Here is a 19,624-nt window from a genome sequence, read left to right as displayed (position 1 = left end):
ATCTATACTCTATACTAATATATAAAGCTGAAGAGTTTGTTTGTTTGTTTGAACGCGTTAATCTCAGGAACTACTGGTCCAAATCGAAAAATTATTTTTGTGTTGAATAGACCATTCATCGAGGAAGGTTATAGGCTATATACCATCACGCTGCGACTAATAGGAGCGAAGATACAATGGAAAATGTGAAAAAAAATAGGGCAGGTATAAATCATAACTTATATCTTCTAACCACGCGGACGAGGTCGCGGGCAACAGCTGGTATTTTTATATACATGGAAGCAAATAACCGGCTGTCTGAGGTAGTAGGTATGAAGATAATATAGTTAGCTATTATAAGCAGAACAAGATTAAATACTGTTAGACAAATACTTGTCTAGACTTAAATAGATAATAATCTCCAAAATTATGCATTAAGCTTTCAAAGTCGTATAATGCTACACTGAACCTCGATCCTTAATCGCTTAATTAAAGGTTAATTAGACTAAATCATTAAACGAAACATTGATATAGTGACTAAAGGATTCATTTCTCGACAATTTGCAGTAATCTTTATAAATAATTGTTATATGGCTAACAGAGTAAAGCGCTTTTGATGACGTAAATTGACTGACATGAATGCGGTTTTTTAAATTCTAATTCTTAGGTCAGATTTTCGCCTAATGCGAGACTGTTAGCCTTAGAATTAATTATCTAGTACATTGAATTAAGAACCTAGCAAGCCTTGTTTCAGTGCAGTCTTATACTACCTTAAATATATTGCGTGACATTTTCTAATCTGTACATATTTTCAGCCAGTGTCTGTGCTGCAGTCATCACCGGAGCTGGCGCTTTCCGTGTCTGAAGAACTACTATTCCTCTTTTTTCTACCAACATCCTTTAACTTTTCCTCACTGGCAACACTGGCGTCCTGATTGTTATTGCTCTCATCACTTTGGTCTTTCTTCTTGGACTTCTTGCCAGATTCGCTTGTGGTAGGTTTTAAAGTTTCTGTTGATACAGTGGCCACCATTTTGGATTCCGGTCGGTCCATGACTGATGATGGCTTGAATTCTTCATCATCATCATCATCAACGGGTCGTCTGTTGGCTATTGAAGCTGCCACTGCTGTTTTGTAGGCTTCTGGGTACTGGGTGCTGTAAACATATTAAAGTCATGATATAATTTGGTTTATTTTCCAGGAGAAAAGTGTGAATTTATAAAATAGAAGAGAGCTCTTTATTTCTATCTATATTCTATCTTTAATGTTGTTTAATCCCTTTAATAAAATTATATTTTCTTAAACATTTTCACATATGGTTATATTATATGCAGTCAATTACGTAATGTACTTAGTTTTATTGACATGTAACCTTAAGCATGATCAGAAAAAAAAATAGCAAAACCAAGAGCTATTAGTATTTTCAAATAAAAATCGAAATATTAATACATCCACATACCTAAGTTTAGTTTTAATAGCTCTAATCTTTTTGAATATGAACTCCAGGTCCTTCCTCATCTCCAGCAGCAGCTGCGTGTGCTTCTTGAACTCGGTGGAGGCAGCTCGGAGACGGCTCGCCGACAGCTGGTTGCAGTTTGTCAGCATCTCAGTAGTCTTCTCAAACCTCTGTAACCTGGAGTATGAAATTAGAGAAAGTTAATTATGATATTGTGCTTTTGTTTAAATATAGAAGTAAAAGTAGTACCTAGTAATAGAACAACAATTTTTTTACAGGTAAAACTACTTATTCTTGTTTTGATAGAATGTAATGAAATGGAGGCGCTATTTAAAAACTTATGAAATTAGGAATTTTAGTATTGTGTACCATACATACTGCATATTTATGATGAGATTTCTGGATTGCCAAATCTCCTACTATTTGGAAACTTAACCTTTTCGTCATAGGGCGAAAGTAGTTTGCAATTGAAATAAAAAATAGCAGAAAAAAGGCTGTTGGGGCATATTTTTTGCTGATATAAAATTATTTATATCAACGCTTCAATTAACTGGCCGCTATTTTTTTTATTAATATCGCAAGTGTTGTTCTTTATTTTCTACAGTTTGTAATAAAAAAAAACAAATTCCATTTTTAAACTCACATATTCTTCTGCGCACGAATAACCGTCTCCACATCATTTTGATTTACCATCCCAGCTAATCCTTGCACAAATACCTCAGGAGCGGAGTAATTTTGGAAGCATTCTATAGAAAAATCACTCTCAGGTGTGTCGTTTGCCATTATTAGTTTATATTTCACTAAGTTCGTAAATATCGATTGCAACAACAAAATAATGAGAATTATTGAGAATGTGACATCTGTCACATAGCTGAAACTGTCATGTCAACATTAACGTTCCATTTCACTAGCAAAGGCTTTCCTAAAGCAAAATTACCGGATTAAGAACCTCTTACTTTTTATAAGGTATTTAATTAATAGTGTTTTGCAGTATTTCGCATTATTTTCTTTTTCAAATATTTCAAAAAATGATTTCATGAGTTGTACTACCTTGCCCAGCCGTGGTTAGACATCGTAGACAGAGAATGTTCTGTGTCTGCGGTAGATGGTAGATGCATGACCTCCACAATAAGTTACTCTTAAAAATTGATATAATATGTACTTACTATATTATTATGATAATACCAGGCAACATTGAGAATTGTTATGTATACAATAAATTGCAGTCTGATTTTTCTGGGTGAGATTATTAAAATTATTTCTTTGAATATAACTACAGTAAATCATGTAATTTTAACCCGCACGCTCACATAAATAAAGGTAGAAAAAAACAACATGAACTTTTAATTCAATTTAATCCATTAAGGTTTAACTTGGCCTAACCCCTCTACTTCTAAGTGGAAAGGAACTCCAACGTCGTGCTCAAAGTTGCGTCGAAATATTTTCTTAGGGGGTAAAGTTGACAAATCTTTTTTATCAAAAATTCTCATTACTCTGGACTTTTTTTGTTTCGTCAAAGGTAGCACGGATTTCAGCAACTGTATTGGACTTGCGTCTCTCAACTTGGATTTCGATAAAACTTCACTGAGCAACCATTTTGGAACGTAAACATTGTTGTTGTCTTCGGAATGCGCAACTATTTTTGAGTCAGATCTTGGTTTGTACGCTTTCTTTTTCAGGTTAAATGATCCGAGTTTTAGGTTGTCCTCGACGAAATTTCCGTAGTCTTCATATTCCGCATCCAATCCTTGATCATTCTTAGAAAGTAACCTTTGGATTTGTTTAGCCAGCACGTCCCCGTCTTCTAGTTTCGTGAGGTCGAAGACGACAGCTTCCACGTTTGACCGCTTATCCTTATTAGCTCTGTCGAGAAGTTTATCCAGATCAATGTTCTCGAGTAATTTTTGTGCTCTTAGTTTGTTAGAACGCTGTGGTTTCGGGGCGTTTAGTTTTGTCAGTAAACGGTCTACATCGGTTAGCCCAAGAACAACCGCGTCCGTATCTTCGTTTAATTTGTATTTCTTAACATAGTTGTTGGAGTCGAATCTTAACTCGCCATCATTGTAATCGTGTCTACTTCTTTTGTAACATTTGTTTCCTCGGCAGCGAAGAGTATCTCTATCTCTGTCGTTTCTATCCAAGTCGTTTCTGTTCCTCAGTGCGTCTCTGTAGTTTTTGTAATCATCACTTCTGATTCTCAGTATATCTCTATTCTTCCTATCATCATCGTTCCTGTTCTTCCTGTCATCGTCGTTTCTGTCGTCATCGTTTCTGTCATCATCATTTCTGTTTTTCCTGTCATCATCATTTCTGTCGTTTCTGTCATCATCATTTCTGTTTTTCCTGTCATCATCATTTCTGTCGTTTCGGTCATCATCATTTCTGTCGTTTCTGTCGTCATCATTTCTGTTTTTCCTATCATCGTCATTTCTGTCGTTCCTGTCATCATTTCTATTCCTTAGTACATCTCTGTTATTTCTGTCATCGTAGTTTCTATTTTTTCTGTCATCATCGTTTATATTATTTCTAGCATCATCGTTTCTATTATTTCTGTCGCCATCATTTCTATTATCCCTGTCATCTCTATCATCTCTGTTATTTCTATCATCCCGATCATCATAGTTCCTTGCACGGTTACCTCTATCGTCATCCCTATCATCCCTGTCATCCCTGTTCTTTCCTCGATAATCCTTATTGTCATATCGATCATCCCTGTCATCTACGTTTTTTGCTCGGTTTCCCCCCCTTCCATACTTATCGGCAACCCTGTCATCTCTGTAGTCCTGGTTCCTGTCTCGATTGTTTCTGTCGTCCCTATCATCGTATCGGTCATCCCCGTCGTCTAGGTACCTGGCTTCATTACCCCTGTCATACCTGTCATCATTTCTATTGTCCCTGTCATTGTCATTCCTGTTGTTCCTATTTTTAGTACGGAAAAATCCTTCGTAATCGCCATTTTCTTCTAATTGCTTTTGTAGGTTATTTAGGAATGTTAAAATTTCATCATTTTCATATTCGTTATCTTCATCCCCTCTACCTAAATAATTGTTATCGCCTGCTAGACCAAATAACTTTTGAAGTAGATTGTTGTCATTTCTGCTAATCCGCTTGTTGCCACTCTTTTTGTCCAGAATGTTGTTATTGAGTAAGTTAGCGAGATTGGCTGCGACATCACCATCTAGTTGTTCGAGCGATCCGCGGGAGTATCGGCTCCTTGCTTTGTCGCTCCGGTATAGTTTCCGAGGCTTCTCATCGAGTTGGAAGCGGCTTTTGTCATCAGTTAATGAATCAGGGCTGTCGTCATACCGACTTAACTCTATGTCGTATTTACCTTGGTTAGCCAGTGCCTCCAGCAACCTTTGAAGTTCATGTTCATTCTTAACAAAAAATGTATCTTCTTTGGGCGCTGGTTTGCTGCTAGAGAACGTTATGATTCCAAGTAAAACAAAATAAGATACCTTAGACGTCATTATTAAATTTTGCTCCGTAACATGCTAGGTTTCCTACTCAAACTAATAATTATAAAAAATTCATTATAGGTTTCTGTTTGAAAATATAATTGATTGAGAAACTAGTTAGTGCTGAGGCTATCGGCATCTAATTGACCGTGTGATTGGAAAACCGAGATAAGTCTTGCTGTTACGTGGATGATAAGCTCGTTGCAGTAATTAATTTTTATTGACTATATTATATGACACGTGCTAATCGTTCGACGGTTTGTTCGTTTGGCAAAACAAAATAATAAACCGTAGATGTTGCTAGGCTATAAAATCTGCTATCTTAAAGTATAGTTGCAGTAATTTATAAGATCTTAATACGAGTGGTCGTTTACCGTCTTGTATGTATTAAATATTAATAAAAAGCAAAATTATTACGACACATGTTTTCTTTACATTCATACTTATTTCCTGTGAAATAACACCCCAGAAAAGGTTGTACAACATTGTCGCTTGATTGATATTCGAATTGAAAAAGAATCAAATGATTGTTTTCTGAGCATTGCGAATTGCAATACGAAAACAATGATTCTCAATTTAAATTAGTTTGTGTATGATTGGCATGACTAAATGAAGCGGGTATAAAAGAAAGGTCAGAAGTCAAAGGCTCATGCCAAAATAACAATGTTTATTAAACCCAAAACTTAAATAAAGACGTGTACGATATGCCAAGATAATAAATTAACAGACCTAGGAACTTAAAATGTATTAAAATTCAAATCTACCCAAAATTCCCATTACAGACTAAACCTTAGGTGTATTATAACCTATCGGGAGAACGGCAGTTGAGGCTGTTTTAGTTAACATTATATACATCGGATCTTCTGTAATTCAGTTTTGAAATAAAGTCATCTATGGATGTGTCTAATATTATAGCGTCCACGTTATTCCCGACTTTGACTTCATCTTCCCGACGGTCATTGTCATTTCCGCTCCTGCCGCAGCTGCGCCCTTTGCAACGTAAATCTGTTTGGTCAATAGCATTTTCATACCTATCATGATTGACCCCGTGTTTTGCGCAGTTTCCCTTACAACGTAAACCATTCTTGTTAAAAGATAGCAACACGTCTTGGTCGGATAACCTCTTTCCGTTGCGAGCTGTATTTTCGTTATTATCCTGGCCTAAATCATTTCTTCCTTGGCACAAATTGTTACCTACACAGCGTAGGTCGATGTTGTAATTGCCTCCGACATCCAGCTTGCTATCTAAGCCCATCAAAAACTTTTGAACTTCGTCAACGTTCTCGGTTTCATCGATTCCATCATTATCATCGGTATACCCTGCTCTGCCTCTGCTTTGACATTTCCCTCCTGAACAAGTCGAAGGTACGCAGTTGTATTCTTTTGGTGTTTTCCTGCACATCCTGTCGGTCTCCGTGTTCATGATCCTGGATATTTCCTCGTCGTCATTGTTAGTTCTTGCTATATTTTTGTCGGAATCGTAATTTATATTGAGATTCTGGATGTTGGTAAGGCTTGGATGGTTGTCGACTCGAGAGGAGCCGCGGTGATAGCTCTCATGACTTTGATATCTGTTACCCTCGCCCCGGTAATGTTGCAGAAGATCATTTTTTTTCAAAGTCAACAATTTTCGTAGTTTGTTTTGCAGCTGGACATTTTGTTTGAGTCGAAGTAATTTTTCATTGATTCCGGAGGCAAATGTTATCATAACCAGAACAAAAAGAAAAAGTGTCTTTAATCCCATATTTGCTAATTAACGTATACCATACCTTGGTATACGTTAATTTTGTGCTCAAAAAACAACTTTTAAGTTTCTAAAGATAAATGTAATTGATAAGGATTTTATTTAAAGTTAAGTATTAGATTTCCAATTGAGCGTGAGATTAGAACGGGAAATGAGTGCGTCATAAGCTCACAGTCTACTGATATTGACTTGTACAACACGAGACAAATTTTGAGCAGTTGCTAGCTTAACTTTTTGAAAACTACATGTGGGATCAGCTATTTGCTGCTTTATATAGGTATCTCACCTTATAAAGGAGGCTCTGAGATAAATCAAACTGAGTAGAATCTAAGATCGGATGAATATTGTAGGATCAAAGCTTGAATACTAAAATAAAATATATTACTATGGAATTTTTTGGTTTTTGCCTATTCTTTGTCTCTGTCTGTAGACCACAAGTCAATTGTATTGACAAGTTTATTGAAATATTTCAGTATTTTTAGTCTGATGACAGTTCAGGACAATATAATTTAATTTAGATCTTTTAATGGCACTACTTAGCTTAAGTTATTTTTCAACCCTAAATGACTCAACTACAAAATTTTTGAGATTCAATAAGAAATACACTTTCTATTTTTAAACATAATTTATTCCGCAGTTACATTATACAATTTTTATAGTAGTGACGCAACTACATACTGTTCCATTCTAAATGCTTTATGAGTCTTTTACATATTACTTAATTAGACATGAGACTCTTTAACTTATTAATTAATTTTTCTCTATCTTTTAGTAGTCTTTGAATCTTTGGATGTTCTTTAATGGAATCTGACAAATCAACATCCTCTGATTCGTCATCTGTGATACAATTATCACCGCGACATCGGAATTCTTTTCTAGAAATCCCATTGTCCCGATTTGTCTCACACTTGTTTCCGACACAGCGAAGCCCCTGTTTGCCATTTTTGTTGTAGTCCCGATCGTCTCTATTGTCCCGATTGTCCTGGTCATCTCGACTGTCCCAATCGTCTCGATTGTCCTGACCATCTCGATTGTCCCGATCATCTTGATTGTCCTGATCGTCCCGATTATCCCGTTCATCCGTATCGTCTCGACTGTCCCGATCGTTTCGATTATCCCAATTACCACGAGCGTCACGATCATCTCTATTGTCCCGATCATTTCGATCATCTCGGTTGTCGCGATTATATCGATTATCCCAATTGTCCCGTTCATCCCGATCATCTCGATTATTTTGATCGTCCCGATAGTTTCGATTGTCTCGATTATCCTGATCTTCCCGGTCATCGCGGTCATCGTCATTATCATCTCTATTCCGGTTATCGTTTCGATCATACCTGTCATCATTATAATCGTTGTCATCCCTGTCTTCTCTGTTTCTCCCACACTCACTTCCAACACATCGTAGGCTATTTTTGTTATTCTCATGTCGATGGTGTCGGTGTCGTAGATATCTGTTACCGGCGTTATTTATATCATCACCATCTCTACCTTGCCTGTTGTCTTTATTGAAGCTACAGCCGTGTCCTTTACAGCGTAATAAATATTTGTTGTTGATTTTCATGCCAGTGTGACCATCATTGCTAGGTATATCGTAGGTTCTGGGTCGATGTGCAATGACCTCTCCTTTATCTTTTAGGATCTTTTCGTATTCAACTAGGAAGTCTAGCACCTCACCAACAGTCGCCGGGCTGTCCTGTTCGATCATCTTGCCTACTTTCCACACAACATGTGTACATTGCGCCCACTTCTCCATACAACCAGCGTTTTCCATGTTATAACTTGCTCCTTGTTCAGTAACCGCTTCATGGAAGGCGTTTAAATGTGGTAGTTTTGAGACGGCCCTATATTTAATCACATCATCCTTTGCGGTATTCTCAAAAGGTTGAAAAATAGTTTCCTCGCTTTGATTGTTTTTTGAATACGTTGATGGTGAATCATCGTATGGTTGTCGATATTTGTCCGAATAATGACTCTTAGAACTGTTCTCGTCGCGACTGCTATCGTATTTATCTTGATCGTAATATTCTTCTAGGCGTTTGAGAAATTCAATATGGTTTGTACCTGAATTTCTATAAGACGTCGAAGTCCTTGATGAAGCAAGAAGGCCAAATAAAATGAAATATGTGATCTCTGTTGCCATTGCTTTCTGAGCTTCTTAGCATGCTATGCAACTAACTATGTAACCAGCTGCAGCATAGTTTGGTTCCAAATGACAAACCTAATTTGATTACGAAGCCGATGCATCGATTTCGATAACTTAGCATGAAATTAGGAACCCACAATTTGTTTTTATGTTTCTATGGAAATACTTCTTATGTACCTAGCAAAGAAGCAACTGACGCTACCTTCGGGGGGCACATAGATTAAAATAACATTTACTGTTCGATTTGGTCGAAAAATACCTTGCTAATTATGTTAATATCGTAAAGTAATTTATTCGTTTATTGCAAGGTTCACTCGGATTTCTTGGTCAACCCCAATAAAATGACATTTCTCTTTAGCTAAAACTCAAATTTCATTTCTACTAGCTGAAATAGCTATAGAAAGATTGCCTATCACTGTAAATGAACTTATTCAAAATCTGCATTTGGCAATAAATAAATTACCGATGAATTTTAATAGAACTATGACATGCGGTAGGTATAGGCGACATAAACTAAGTTGTTTGGTATTTTTTATTAGGAACCCTTACTTACAGATGAAAACATTCGCTTCGATATGAATACTAAACATAGGTTTGCGGAGTTTGTTAAAGCACAGACAACAGTCCATCTTATTAGACGATAAAAAGAAAAGTACGAATGTTTGTTTGTTGTTAAACTACAAATGTACATGTAATACCTAACATAGGAATGTCATTAATTATTATCTACAAGATACTTTGACTTACAGCTTAGTATATGGATGAGAGTATTAGCCCCTGAAGAACTGTAAATTTTTACGGGAATTTCTGTGGGCTCCATAAACACATAAAAGAAATATGTATAAAAATCTTTAAACTGTTAGCTGTTGATTGTTGAAAATTGACTCCCATATAGGGTTAAGTAAATGCATCCATGGTAGTTTGTGATTATGGGAACCTTGACAAGGCAGATAAATCGGTTAATAATAAAGATGGGCATAATTGGTATAATTGGTGCATCGGGTATAATTGGTAAATTATTGAAGTTCCATTTATATGTTCATAAGTACGGATTCTTTTTTGTTATAAAATTTTAAATGCATCATTTCCTAAGTCATGTAATTATTCAATATGATACGAAGTTTATTGAAGAGGGTTATAATATAAAAGGGTAATCAAAAACATAACATAGATTTAACGTCACTTTATTTTATAGTGAACATTATTTGCAAATTAAAAATTCTTTGAATACAATTCGTTTCGTTTATAAATCCGCAACAAGTCCATACAATACATAGCTAATTATTTCGATGCCACATTACCTTGTGATAGTAACCTTTTTATTTGCTTCGTGAGCGTGTTTCTATCTTTTTCTTTATCCAAGTCAAAAACGACAGCTTCCACATTAGCTTTTTTATCATTACCGTTGGTGTAGCTGAGTAGATTTGCTAAATCAACATTTTCTAGTAGCTTTGCACCTCTTAATTGATTCTTGCGAACGTTTAAATTTGACAGTAAATGGTCTAAGTCTGATAAATCAAGTACGACTGCTTTTAAATCATTACTAAGTTTGTATTGTTTAGGTTTTTTATGTCCGTACAATCGATTGGCATCTTCATCATTATCATCATTCCTGCTTCTCGCACATCTTTTGCCCCGGCAGCGCAGGTTGTCTCTTTCTATTCTATCAGCATTTCTGTCGTTATCGAGTCTATCGTTTCTATTTAAACCACATACATCGCCGTCACAACGCAAATCATTTCGATCGTTGTCATCTCTATTGAGCCCACATTTATTGTTAGCACAACGCAGTAAGTCGCCGTCATCGTCATTTTCGTCTCTGTTCATTCCACACCTATCTTCATTACATCGCAAGTCCTCTCTATCATTCCTGTCAGTGTCATCATCTCTATTTTTTGCGCATCTGTCTCCAGCACAGCGCAGATTATTTCTATCATCCCTGTCATCGTCATTAACATTTCTGCTACATCTATCTCCAATACAGCGAATATAATTCCTATCAGCTCTATCATTATCATCATCATCATCGTCATCTCTGTCATTCCTGTTCCTAGCACATCTATTTCCCGTGCAACGTAAGTTGTTTCTATCATCCCTGTCATCATCATTTCTGTCATCTCTGTTTTTAGCACATCTATTGCCTGCACAACGAAAGTTGTTTCCATTATCCCTGTCATCATCATCATCATCATCTCTATCATCTCGGTTCCCAGCACATCTATTTCCTGTGCAACGTAAGTTGTTTCTATCATCCCTATCATCATCATCTCTGTTTTTAGCACATCTATTTGTAGCACAACGCAAATTGTTTCCATCATCCCTGTCATCATCATCTCTGTCATTCCTGTTCCTGGCACATCTATTTCCCGTACAACGTAAATTGTTTCTGTCATCATCATTTCTATCATCTTTGTTCCTAGCACATCTATTTCCTGTGCAACGCAAATTTTTTCCCCCATCCAAAGGAATTATGACCTCACTGTCAGTGCTGTCATTTCCAATTATTGGGCATTTATTACCAGCGCAGCGCAAATTGTCTCTGTCATCTCTGTCCCCCCTGTCGTCATCATTTCTAGTCCTACCACAGTTATTTCCTCGGCAACGTACATTATTTCTCGCGCTGTTGTAGCCATTTTCTAAATTACTATCTAGGTCATTCAGGAACTCGAGAACTTCGTCGATGTTTTCGTACTCTGTTCTGTAATCATTTGATGGAATCCTTCCATGGCTTCTCATTTTCCAGTTTCTAAATTTACAGTTTTTTATGTTACCGCAGTCTTCGTTTCGTAGATTTCCAAGAATATTGTCAACATCACTAGTCTTGGACCCTGGCGCTGGTTTCTTTTTGTAGAATAGATTAAGGCTCTGTATGTTAGTTAAGCTGGGGCGATTGTCGAAGCTCTCCTGTCTCTCGTACGAGGAGCCGTGGTGGTGTTCGTGGCCGCGGGGACTGTACCTATCCTCGTGGAGAGATATCCGAGCTTTGTCTTCATGGTGGCTTCTAGGACCGTCTTCGTGATGACTTAATGCTATATCGTATTTACCTTGTTGTTTAGAAAGATCTTGCAACAACCTCTGGAGTTCGCTTTGGCCGGAAGAAGAGTCGAAACTTGGCTTTCCTTTTATAATGCTTAATATTCCAAATAGAATAAAATATGAGATCGTTGACGTCATTTCTAAAGTATATCGCGTACCATGCTGTATCGATACAAACCGGTAATGACAGCAAATTCATTAAAACTTTTGGTTATAAGCAAGGAGGATTGATCGCGAAATTACATAAAGATGAAACTATCGACTTATAATCCAGCATGAGATTGGTAATTATAGACATGTCTGCTTGCTGCGTGTAATGAGTTTCACTGAGATAGTTAATTATTATCTGTACTAGTAACATTTGAAGTCACCCTGCACTATTAAACTCTTCCATTTTTATGATGATACGAATTTTATTCAATGCAGTAAAGAGCTTTACCTTTCTGTGTTTTTTGCTGTCTGTCTTACTCTCTACTAATGTCTTCAGGTTTTTTTCACTTAAATAAAGTCTTAGGAACTTCATCTTCTGACTTCCGGACATTCCTTTGATGTGTGAGACCCCTTGTCGATGGAGACAACGCTCAAACCAGGTTTTGTATAGGGATTGCAGGTACCATGGTGGTAAAAAGACTATAGTAGTAATTATTTTTTGCCATACTTAGGTAGGTACATGGTTTTATAACTCGTTGTTCTCAAATTCGAATCACACAAGAACATCCGAAAGTTATTATTGTATATATTCGTAGCCTTTCAATGTTTATTAATTATAGTCGTTTGTAACTATTAGTATTTATCGATGAATTTGCAAATAACTTGTATTTTATAAGTTAACACAATGTTACTGTTAGGGTGTGTTCACAAGAACACGTCTTTTCGTATTTTTTGTCTAGTCATAGTTACCTGCGACTAATGTAGCTGTTGTTTTCAGGGCTTTGTATTCTTTTTCGGGAACTAAAATTCGGGATTTTATTTGCCCTGTAGTTGTCGGAGTGATGTAGGCTTCCTTATTATTGGTGCTGCGACTCGGTAGCAAAGAGGCCAGCTTAACACAAGCGAGCAATTATGGCATGACTTGCTTAAGAATGGTTTAATGATGCCTACAGATAGGGATCTCAGCATCAGATCAAGATACTGAACCATCCTCAAACAATTACAGCAATTATAATGTCTTTACAGATTTTAGCAACTGCTTACTTTCTGCCTCTGTAACACGTGTGTATAGAGCCTTAGTTTAGTAAACAGCGAAATAAATACTGCGGCGATAAGTGTGATTACTTTATAATGATACAAACTTAGCTAACGTTTTGTTGTTATATGAAACAGTACATCCTGGATAAGAATTGCAGTTATTAAACGGTAAGTTGACTTCTCTGGTTAATAGGTGGTACCTAAGTGGTTAATATCTGAAACTTATAACTTCTCTATGAACTAGCATCCTAGATAACTATTTAAATAACATCAAAATCCATTTATTGAAGTGACGCTACAAATAATATTTATCGAAATTTTTATTATTCCGTTGTTCCGCTAAACCAATGAACTAATTTTAATGGAAGTCTATTGCTACATATGAGCACGTGGATCTGATAGACCCTGTGTTGTGATGTTTGTGTTTTAACGTGTTATGTCATGTTCAAATCCCACTTTTTGAATTTCATACGAAATGCTACGTCGACTAGCTAGTATGACGTGACTCGGATAAAACTGTAGTTTAATTCTAGTGATGGTGGAGGAGCAAAAACACAATTCAATTAATTCAATTTTAATGCGACACTAAATATATAATTATGTAGGTATATAGGGTCCGTAAGAAAGAAAAGACAAAATTCTAAATTCAGTTGTTTTATTTGGTTTCCTTTTCAAAGCTCTTAAATAAGTATTAGTTTCCATAAAATCATAGGTAATGTCATCGACACAACCTGGATGACTTTTTGCCAAAACTTAAACTTCCATTCGAGATAATCCATGTTTCTTCGGTTTCATATCGTCATAAATTTTGAGTGTCTTAAAGATTTCTAGATTAACCTTCAAATCTTTTAGCGTTCCTGCTTCGATGTCCATTCAATCGTCACACGTTAAGCCCTCGTCAGCTTTCTTGGGCAGAAACATATCTGACTTATTCTTTCATGTAATACTAGTAGCGGTCTTCAAGCTTTCGATTATTGTACTCCTTAAGGCCGAAACCAGTTCGGATTTCATCATCATTAGCGATTAATTTTAGTCCCTATTGTTAGTCCTTTCTTTATTCCTCGTGTCCTCATTCATCTTCTGCATCATCGTCACTGTCCCTAATAACGGAAAACTTGCAACCGCCGTGGACAGTTTGTCAGCTGTAAAATAAGCGAGTTCCAGTTAGAAAGACGGGACTTATCACAGAAACGTGTGAAGCGAAGGAAAAGTCCAGCCACATTTATTTTATACTTTCTGTCGTTCTTTCTCTCTTCTTTTGAGCCTTAACTTCGGTTCGGGTTGTACTACGTCTAAGTGCTGTTTGTTTTACTCAATAATCGGAAAATTCTTGAAACAATTTCATGAGGTGACTTACATTCATAAAGAGCTCTGGATATCCATTAATTCTTAATTTTCAGAATATGGTGAAATATGGCATCATTGAAGTCGCTTCGAAGTTATGCCGCCTGCTACGAGTATGATGAATCCTCAAACACCGATAATGAAAGTGCATCCATTAAAACTCTTGGCTTTCAGAAAGGAGGATTAATGGCGAAATTACTAAGAGATAAAACGATTGACCTATAATTGAGCATGAGATTGTAATAGGCATTTCATGGCTGCATGCAGTGTAATGATTTTCACCAAGATGTTCATGAGTTTCATTATGTATATGTCTACAATTAGATTTTAGGCAACAGAGCAGAATGTTACAATCTTAACTTTTATGATGTTTTGTTTGATTGTAAAACTCTGCGTCGACAATGTTTGTAGGCCGGATATTGCAGATGGCAGAGAATTTTGCATGAAAATAAGATTCATACCCATTCTAAACTTTAATGACTCTACCTACCTAATAGCGGAACTTTTTTTTTGTTTGTTTTCGGAATAAATCGTTACTAAGAAATAAATAATTTTATTTGTAGGTATTGAAAAGAAAGCTGAACAGTCAATTGTTTTATTTTAATTTGGCGTTATTTCAGCGGAGGTATCAGGTAGCCATCAATTTCGAAGGTAATAGGCACCGCATGATGCATCATGATTTCATCAACTGGATCAGGTTTCATGCTTCTCCTATACTTCCGATATCCATGGACATTGTTCAAGTCATCTACGTTCCGTCTGTTGGCCTTGAGGTTCTTAAACTTCTCTAGGTTCGCCTCAAAATCATCGACTGATCCGCCTTCGCTGCTGTCCATTCTGTTATCGTACGCGAATCCACCGTCAGCTTTCCTGGAATGGAACATATTTTCTGCGTGCTTTCGTGTGAGTATGTCTAGTAGTTGATTGTAATTATTTCCACCGCGGAAATTCCTCCTGAAGCCTTCTTCTTCATCACTGTCCCCATCTTCAACGTTAGGGGTCTCTCGGAACATTCTCTTGGTCATCAAGTCGGTGACGTCGAAACGGTCATTGTCTTCATTGAAGCTGACGTCGGGTCGTATGGAGCCGAGGCTGAATTGTGCGAGTGTGGGGGATAGGATGATGCCGAGGAGGGAGAGTTTTGTCAGCTGCGAGATAAATGAGTTTTAGTTGGCGAGAACATGGAAAAGATCCAGACACGCTGATTGCGAAATCGACTGTAGGTTAAAAAATCTTAAAGTATTTCACGTTTAGGAGATTCGTTTGACGTTAAAATTAGTCAAGCTTTTGGAAACTCATCCAATGATGAGTCCTCTCAGTTTACATTTTTTTTAATTATATACTTAAGTTTAAAAGTGATGTTTACGATTTCAGTGACTTCAGGACTTAGCAATGATTATATAGGATTATTACCAGTCTTTGAACCTATATGATCTTGTAATTAGCAACAAATATTGCATAAAAACTGTTCTTACCATATTGTTTTATTGAATTTCAAACCATTTTACCGGAAGTAGCCGACTACGGAGGGACATGTATTTTTAACTGCAAGTTATTCCCATTTCAATTTTATGGTGGTGCTTCCAATTAACTTTGAAATAACTTTGTTTTACACTATTACCTTTAGCGATTGTAAAAAAAAACTACCTGTTAACTCACGAGAAACTTGTATCATTTAGTAGGCGATCGATCTAATAGAAACATTTTTCAATGTAATATATTTTATAGCAATATGAAATATGTAAATTGATTTCATCAAACCTTTAGTCTTATTTAAATTTCCTAATATATACAAATTAAATATATGTTTAATATTTCCTAGGTGTATCTTGAAATTGTATTTATTAATGTTTTATAGCAGTGATCGTTTCTGGTATGACCATGGGCCAAGTCAAAGGCACACTTACGTTTTCAAGGAAATGTTACACCACGTAATAGGTCTGCAGGCGAATCAAACTCTGATATCAGATTTATATCAATCATAAGATAAATTCTCAATAAATTCAAACTTCTTTCATTATGTTTTCCTCCTCCATTTTTAGTAAGATAGGTTTAGGTACTAGTAATGCTTCAATTTGACAACTTTCACTCAACGCCATCTAGTCTTAAGCTTAGCTTAGGTTTTATTATTAGTACTTGACTAATAAACATACTTATACATATCAAAATCAAAATACATTTATTCAAAATAGGCTACAAAGTAGCACTTATTGAATGACAAAGTTACACAGACAGCCCCGTATCGCCCACCCTTCACACATATATTTCTAAATATAAAATTATCTATTATGATAATTTATACCGAGGCACAGAAGAAACGGAGCACGATCATTGAGATCGTGGTTATTACACAGAAATTTGTCCTGGACGGGAATCGAACCCACGACCTCCGGTATAGCAGTCATTGCCCGCCCACTAGACCAACAGGCCAGTCATGACTGAACCACATTGTTACAGAAAAACTAAAATCGTATTTCAAATATTTCTTTGTTTTCATTCAAAGTGCTCTGAACTGTTTAGTCATCGGGAAATTAATTTCTTATGTAGTTTTTACCTGATTATTTTTTAATCATAATTTCGGATAGAGTTTGCATTCGACATGCGTGGAAGAATAGATTGGGTTATCGGTAAAATTGGAGTTTCTAGTACATAGACCAAGGTTTGTCATTTTTTGTTCTATTGAGAAACGAGTCGGAAGACATTTTCATAAAATAAATAAATTGTTTAATATTTTTTTACAATTTGCTTTTCAATTTTTAAAATTGGTTTTGTCTTCGTTTTCGCGGATGTCAGCTATTGTGAAATTGAGTGGTGTGATGTCCTCTCTTGTTTTTAGTTACTTAAAATGATTTTGTATATTCTTATTTTTAATAGTTGTACCTGTATAGTACCTTTTTTAATAGTTGTTGGTTTACAAAGTTCACTCATATTTTTAACATCCCGATAACTAAGTCACAGATTACTTAGTAGCCAATTCGTAACTGATCAGATCAGGTTCAGAAAATGCCGAAATTATCTCATTTTGTTTGATATTTTGACCTGAGCATGCATTTTAAAATGTTTTGGAAGGAAACAAAATAAAATAAAATTACACCTATATCACAATATTTAATCATATTCAACTAATTACCTAAAACAGTAAAACATAAAAATATAATAAAAGTCATGTGTGCAGTTTTAACAGTCGCGTCCCGCCAACTCGCGGTTGCTGGAAAAAATGCAAATGGCGTCGCTCGTGACGTCACGTAGGACCGGGCTGGCGCGGCCCGTGATGGTGCTTTAATTACACGACATCGGTGTTTTATTGGAGAACTGATTTCCATGGCTAAATGTGTGTGAGAAAAGTTTTACAACAAATCTAATGCTTGTTCGTGACTTCTTTGTGTGGTTTTCGCTTGTTTTAGGGTTAAATATTGAGTAGTGACGTCGGGACTGCACAAGGTATGTATCTGTATAAAAATAACAGTGCAGAAGAAATAATTGTTACCTGAAAGTTGTAGTTGCTTCAAATTTTTTCATACAAAAATTATTGCAACTTGTTTTTTTTCCATTTCTTCGCATTTTAAGAAGATACCTATTACACGATCTACGCAAAAAATTGAATGTGAACAGGGAACAGTACTGACTGTTCCCTGTAGGTACTGACCTAACTACATAGGTAGTAGGTACATACGGTTTATTACAAACCAACCATGATTTCCAGATCTAGTGGGTATATGAATATGAAACCGATATTAAAAAACCCTTAGGGGCACACAAATAATTGCTGAACACAAATTACAGTCTACTTGAAAAAAGAACAACTATAAATATTTAATGGCGACATAAAAACGGTTGAAACCATAGACAAAATGTAAACAGCGGTATTAATACTTTATAGTGTATGCTAACGATGATTCGTATCGGACGGGAAATACAATTTCAATGAAAATTGATATCCATGTGTAATTACTAGCCTTTGTAGGGGAGCTAGCGGCTAAGCTACAAATGCATAAGTGAATCGATCACACGTTAAGCTACGCTTGACGCGGTTGGTCCGTAGATTTGTGACCATCTTTGTCATAACGAGTTCCTCCGTGTCTGGGAAGGCACGTAAAATTGTGGGTCCCGGCTGTTATTCATACATCTTTGACAGTCGTTACAGGTAGTCAGAAGCTTGAAAGTCTGACAACCAGTCTAACCAAGGGGTATCGTGCTGCCCAGATAACTGGGTTGAGGAAGTCAGATATTCAGTCGCTCCTTGTAAAGCACTGGTACTTAGCCGAAGCCGGTTAGACTGGAAGCCGACCCCAACATAGTTGGGTAAAAGGCTAGGACGATGAATTTACTAGCCTTTCCGTAGTCCAGTTTCCGTATGATGTGCTCTATCTAGGTTTGTTGTAAGAGCGAGAGGTTGCTCTTTGGTATCGAGAGTTTCGTCTCGCTTTTACTATAGCAACAGCTGCTTTTACGAAGGCGGGATAGGCCACTACGCCAAGCTCACTGTGTGCGACGTGTCGTGGGTTCGATCCCCGCGTAAGACAAGGTTTTGTAGGTTATAAGGTATGCTTTTTCTGAGACTGGGTATTCTTTTGAGAAACTTGTAGAGTAACTTGATTTTTTCGATTCGAGCAGCATCTAATAGTCTTAACATAGTCATTAAACAAATCCCAAAATAATACGATTATCCCAAAACTCGAATTCGTGAATTAGAGCTACTCTGACTTTTTAAAGTAACCTATCTCAAGTTCCTTATGTTTTCTTGGTGAAATGTAGTCGGTAACAATACGGTTTCGTACGTTCAGTGATTGCCGCACCAATTAACGAGGTTTTCATAACCAATGTAGATGAGTCGTTTGTCATTTTTGTCTATAAACTATTTGATGAAATATTTATTCCGTTACAAAAAATATATCTATATATACTTATATGTAAAATCTCGCGCTAATCTCAGGAACTACTGGTCCAAATTGAAAAAATCTTTTTGTGTTGAATAGACCATTCATCGAGGAAGGCTTCGACTAATGCTGCGACTAATAGGAACGAAGATACAATGGAAAATATGAAAAAATAACAGGCAGGTATAAATCATAACTTATATCTTCTACCCACGGGGACGAAGTCGCGGGCAACAGCTAGTTAATTCATATAGCAAGAATTCGCCGTAATTTCATTGTCCAGAAATCTTATCAACCAGAGATTTAATTAATAAATGGTAAATTTCACATTTAAACTATAAAATCAGCCAGACAAAGCATATAGGTACAAAAGAAATCCAAAAACAGATACGTTA

The 19,624-nt window shown here is 36.4% G+C and overlaps 4 protein-coding genes across 5 annotated transcripts; all 4 read right to left on the bottom strand.

Annotated features, from left to right (window-relative positions):
* Nucleotides 1–146: 146 nt before the first annotated feature.
* LOC113494434 (kxDL motif-containing protein CG10681) lies at nt 147–2,296 on the bottom strand. 2 transcript variants are annotated; one of them, XM_026872765.1, is made up of 4 exons: nt 2,080–2,296; nt 1,440–1,613; nt 750–1,136; nt 147–185 (listed from the first exon to the last, which is right to left on the bottom strand). In XM_026872765.1, the coding sequence occupies exons 1-3, from the start codon at nt 2,217–2,219 to the stop codon at nt 791–793; spliced, it is 660 nt and encodes a 219-aa protein (XP_026728566.1). In that variant the 5' UTR covers nt 2,220–2,296; the 3' UTR covers nt 147–185; nt 750–790. The 2 variants fall into 2 exon arrangements, with proteins under 2 accessions (XP_026728566.1, XP_026728565.1); XM_026872764.1 differs by lacking the exon at nt 147–185 and having other exon boundaries at nt 205–1,136.
* A 488-nt stretch (nt 2,297–2,784) lies between these two features.
* Nucleotides 2,785–5,394, bottom strand: LOC113494433 (probable ATP-dependent helicase PF08_0048). Its single transcript, XM_026872763.1, has one exon. It carries the CDS (start codon nt 4,904–4,906, stop codon nt 2,798–2,800), a length of 2,109 nt encoding a protein of 702 aa, XP_026728564.1. The 5' UTR covers nt 4,907–5,394; the 3' UTR covers nt 2,785–2,797.
* Nucleotides 5,395–7,356: 1,962 nt separating this feature from the next.
* On the bottom strand, nt 7,357–8,781 carry LOC113493942 (putative uncharacterized protein DDB_G0281733). Its single transcript, XM_026871986.1, has one exon. The coding sequence runs from the start codon at nt 8,779–8,781 to the stop codon at nt 7,357–7,359; it is 1,425 nt and encodes a 474-aa protein (XP_026727787.1).
* Nucleotides 8,782–14,911: 6,130 nt separating this feature from the next.
* LOC113494519 lies at nt 14,912–15,872 on the bottom strand. Its single transcript, XM_026872898.1, has 2 exons — nt 15,828–15,872; nt 14,912–15,500 (listed from the first exon to the last, which is right to left on the bottom strand). The coding sequence occupies exons 1-2, from the start codon at nt 15,828–15,830 to the stop codon at nt 14,964–14,966; spliced, it is 540 nt and encodes a 179-aa protein (XP_026728699.1). The 5' UTR covers nt 15,831–15,872; the 3' UTR covers nt 14,912–14,963.
* Between the last annotated feature and the right edge of the window lie 3,752 nt (nt 15,873–19,624).

This window comes from Trichoplusia ni, chromosome 5 (assembly GCF_003590095.1).
Source record: "Trichoplusia ni isolate ovarian cell line Hi5 chromosome 5, tn1, whole genome shotgun sequence".
In the NCBI taxonomy this organism is placed as follows: domain Eukaryota; kingdom Metazoa; phylum Arthropoda; class Insecta; order Lepidoptera; family Noctuidae; genus Trichoplusia; species Trichoplusia ni.
This window is presented reverse-complemented; position numbering and strand designations above follow the sequence as displayed.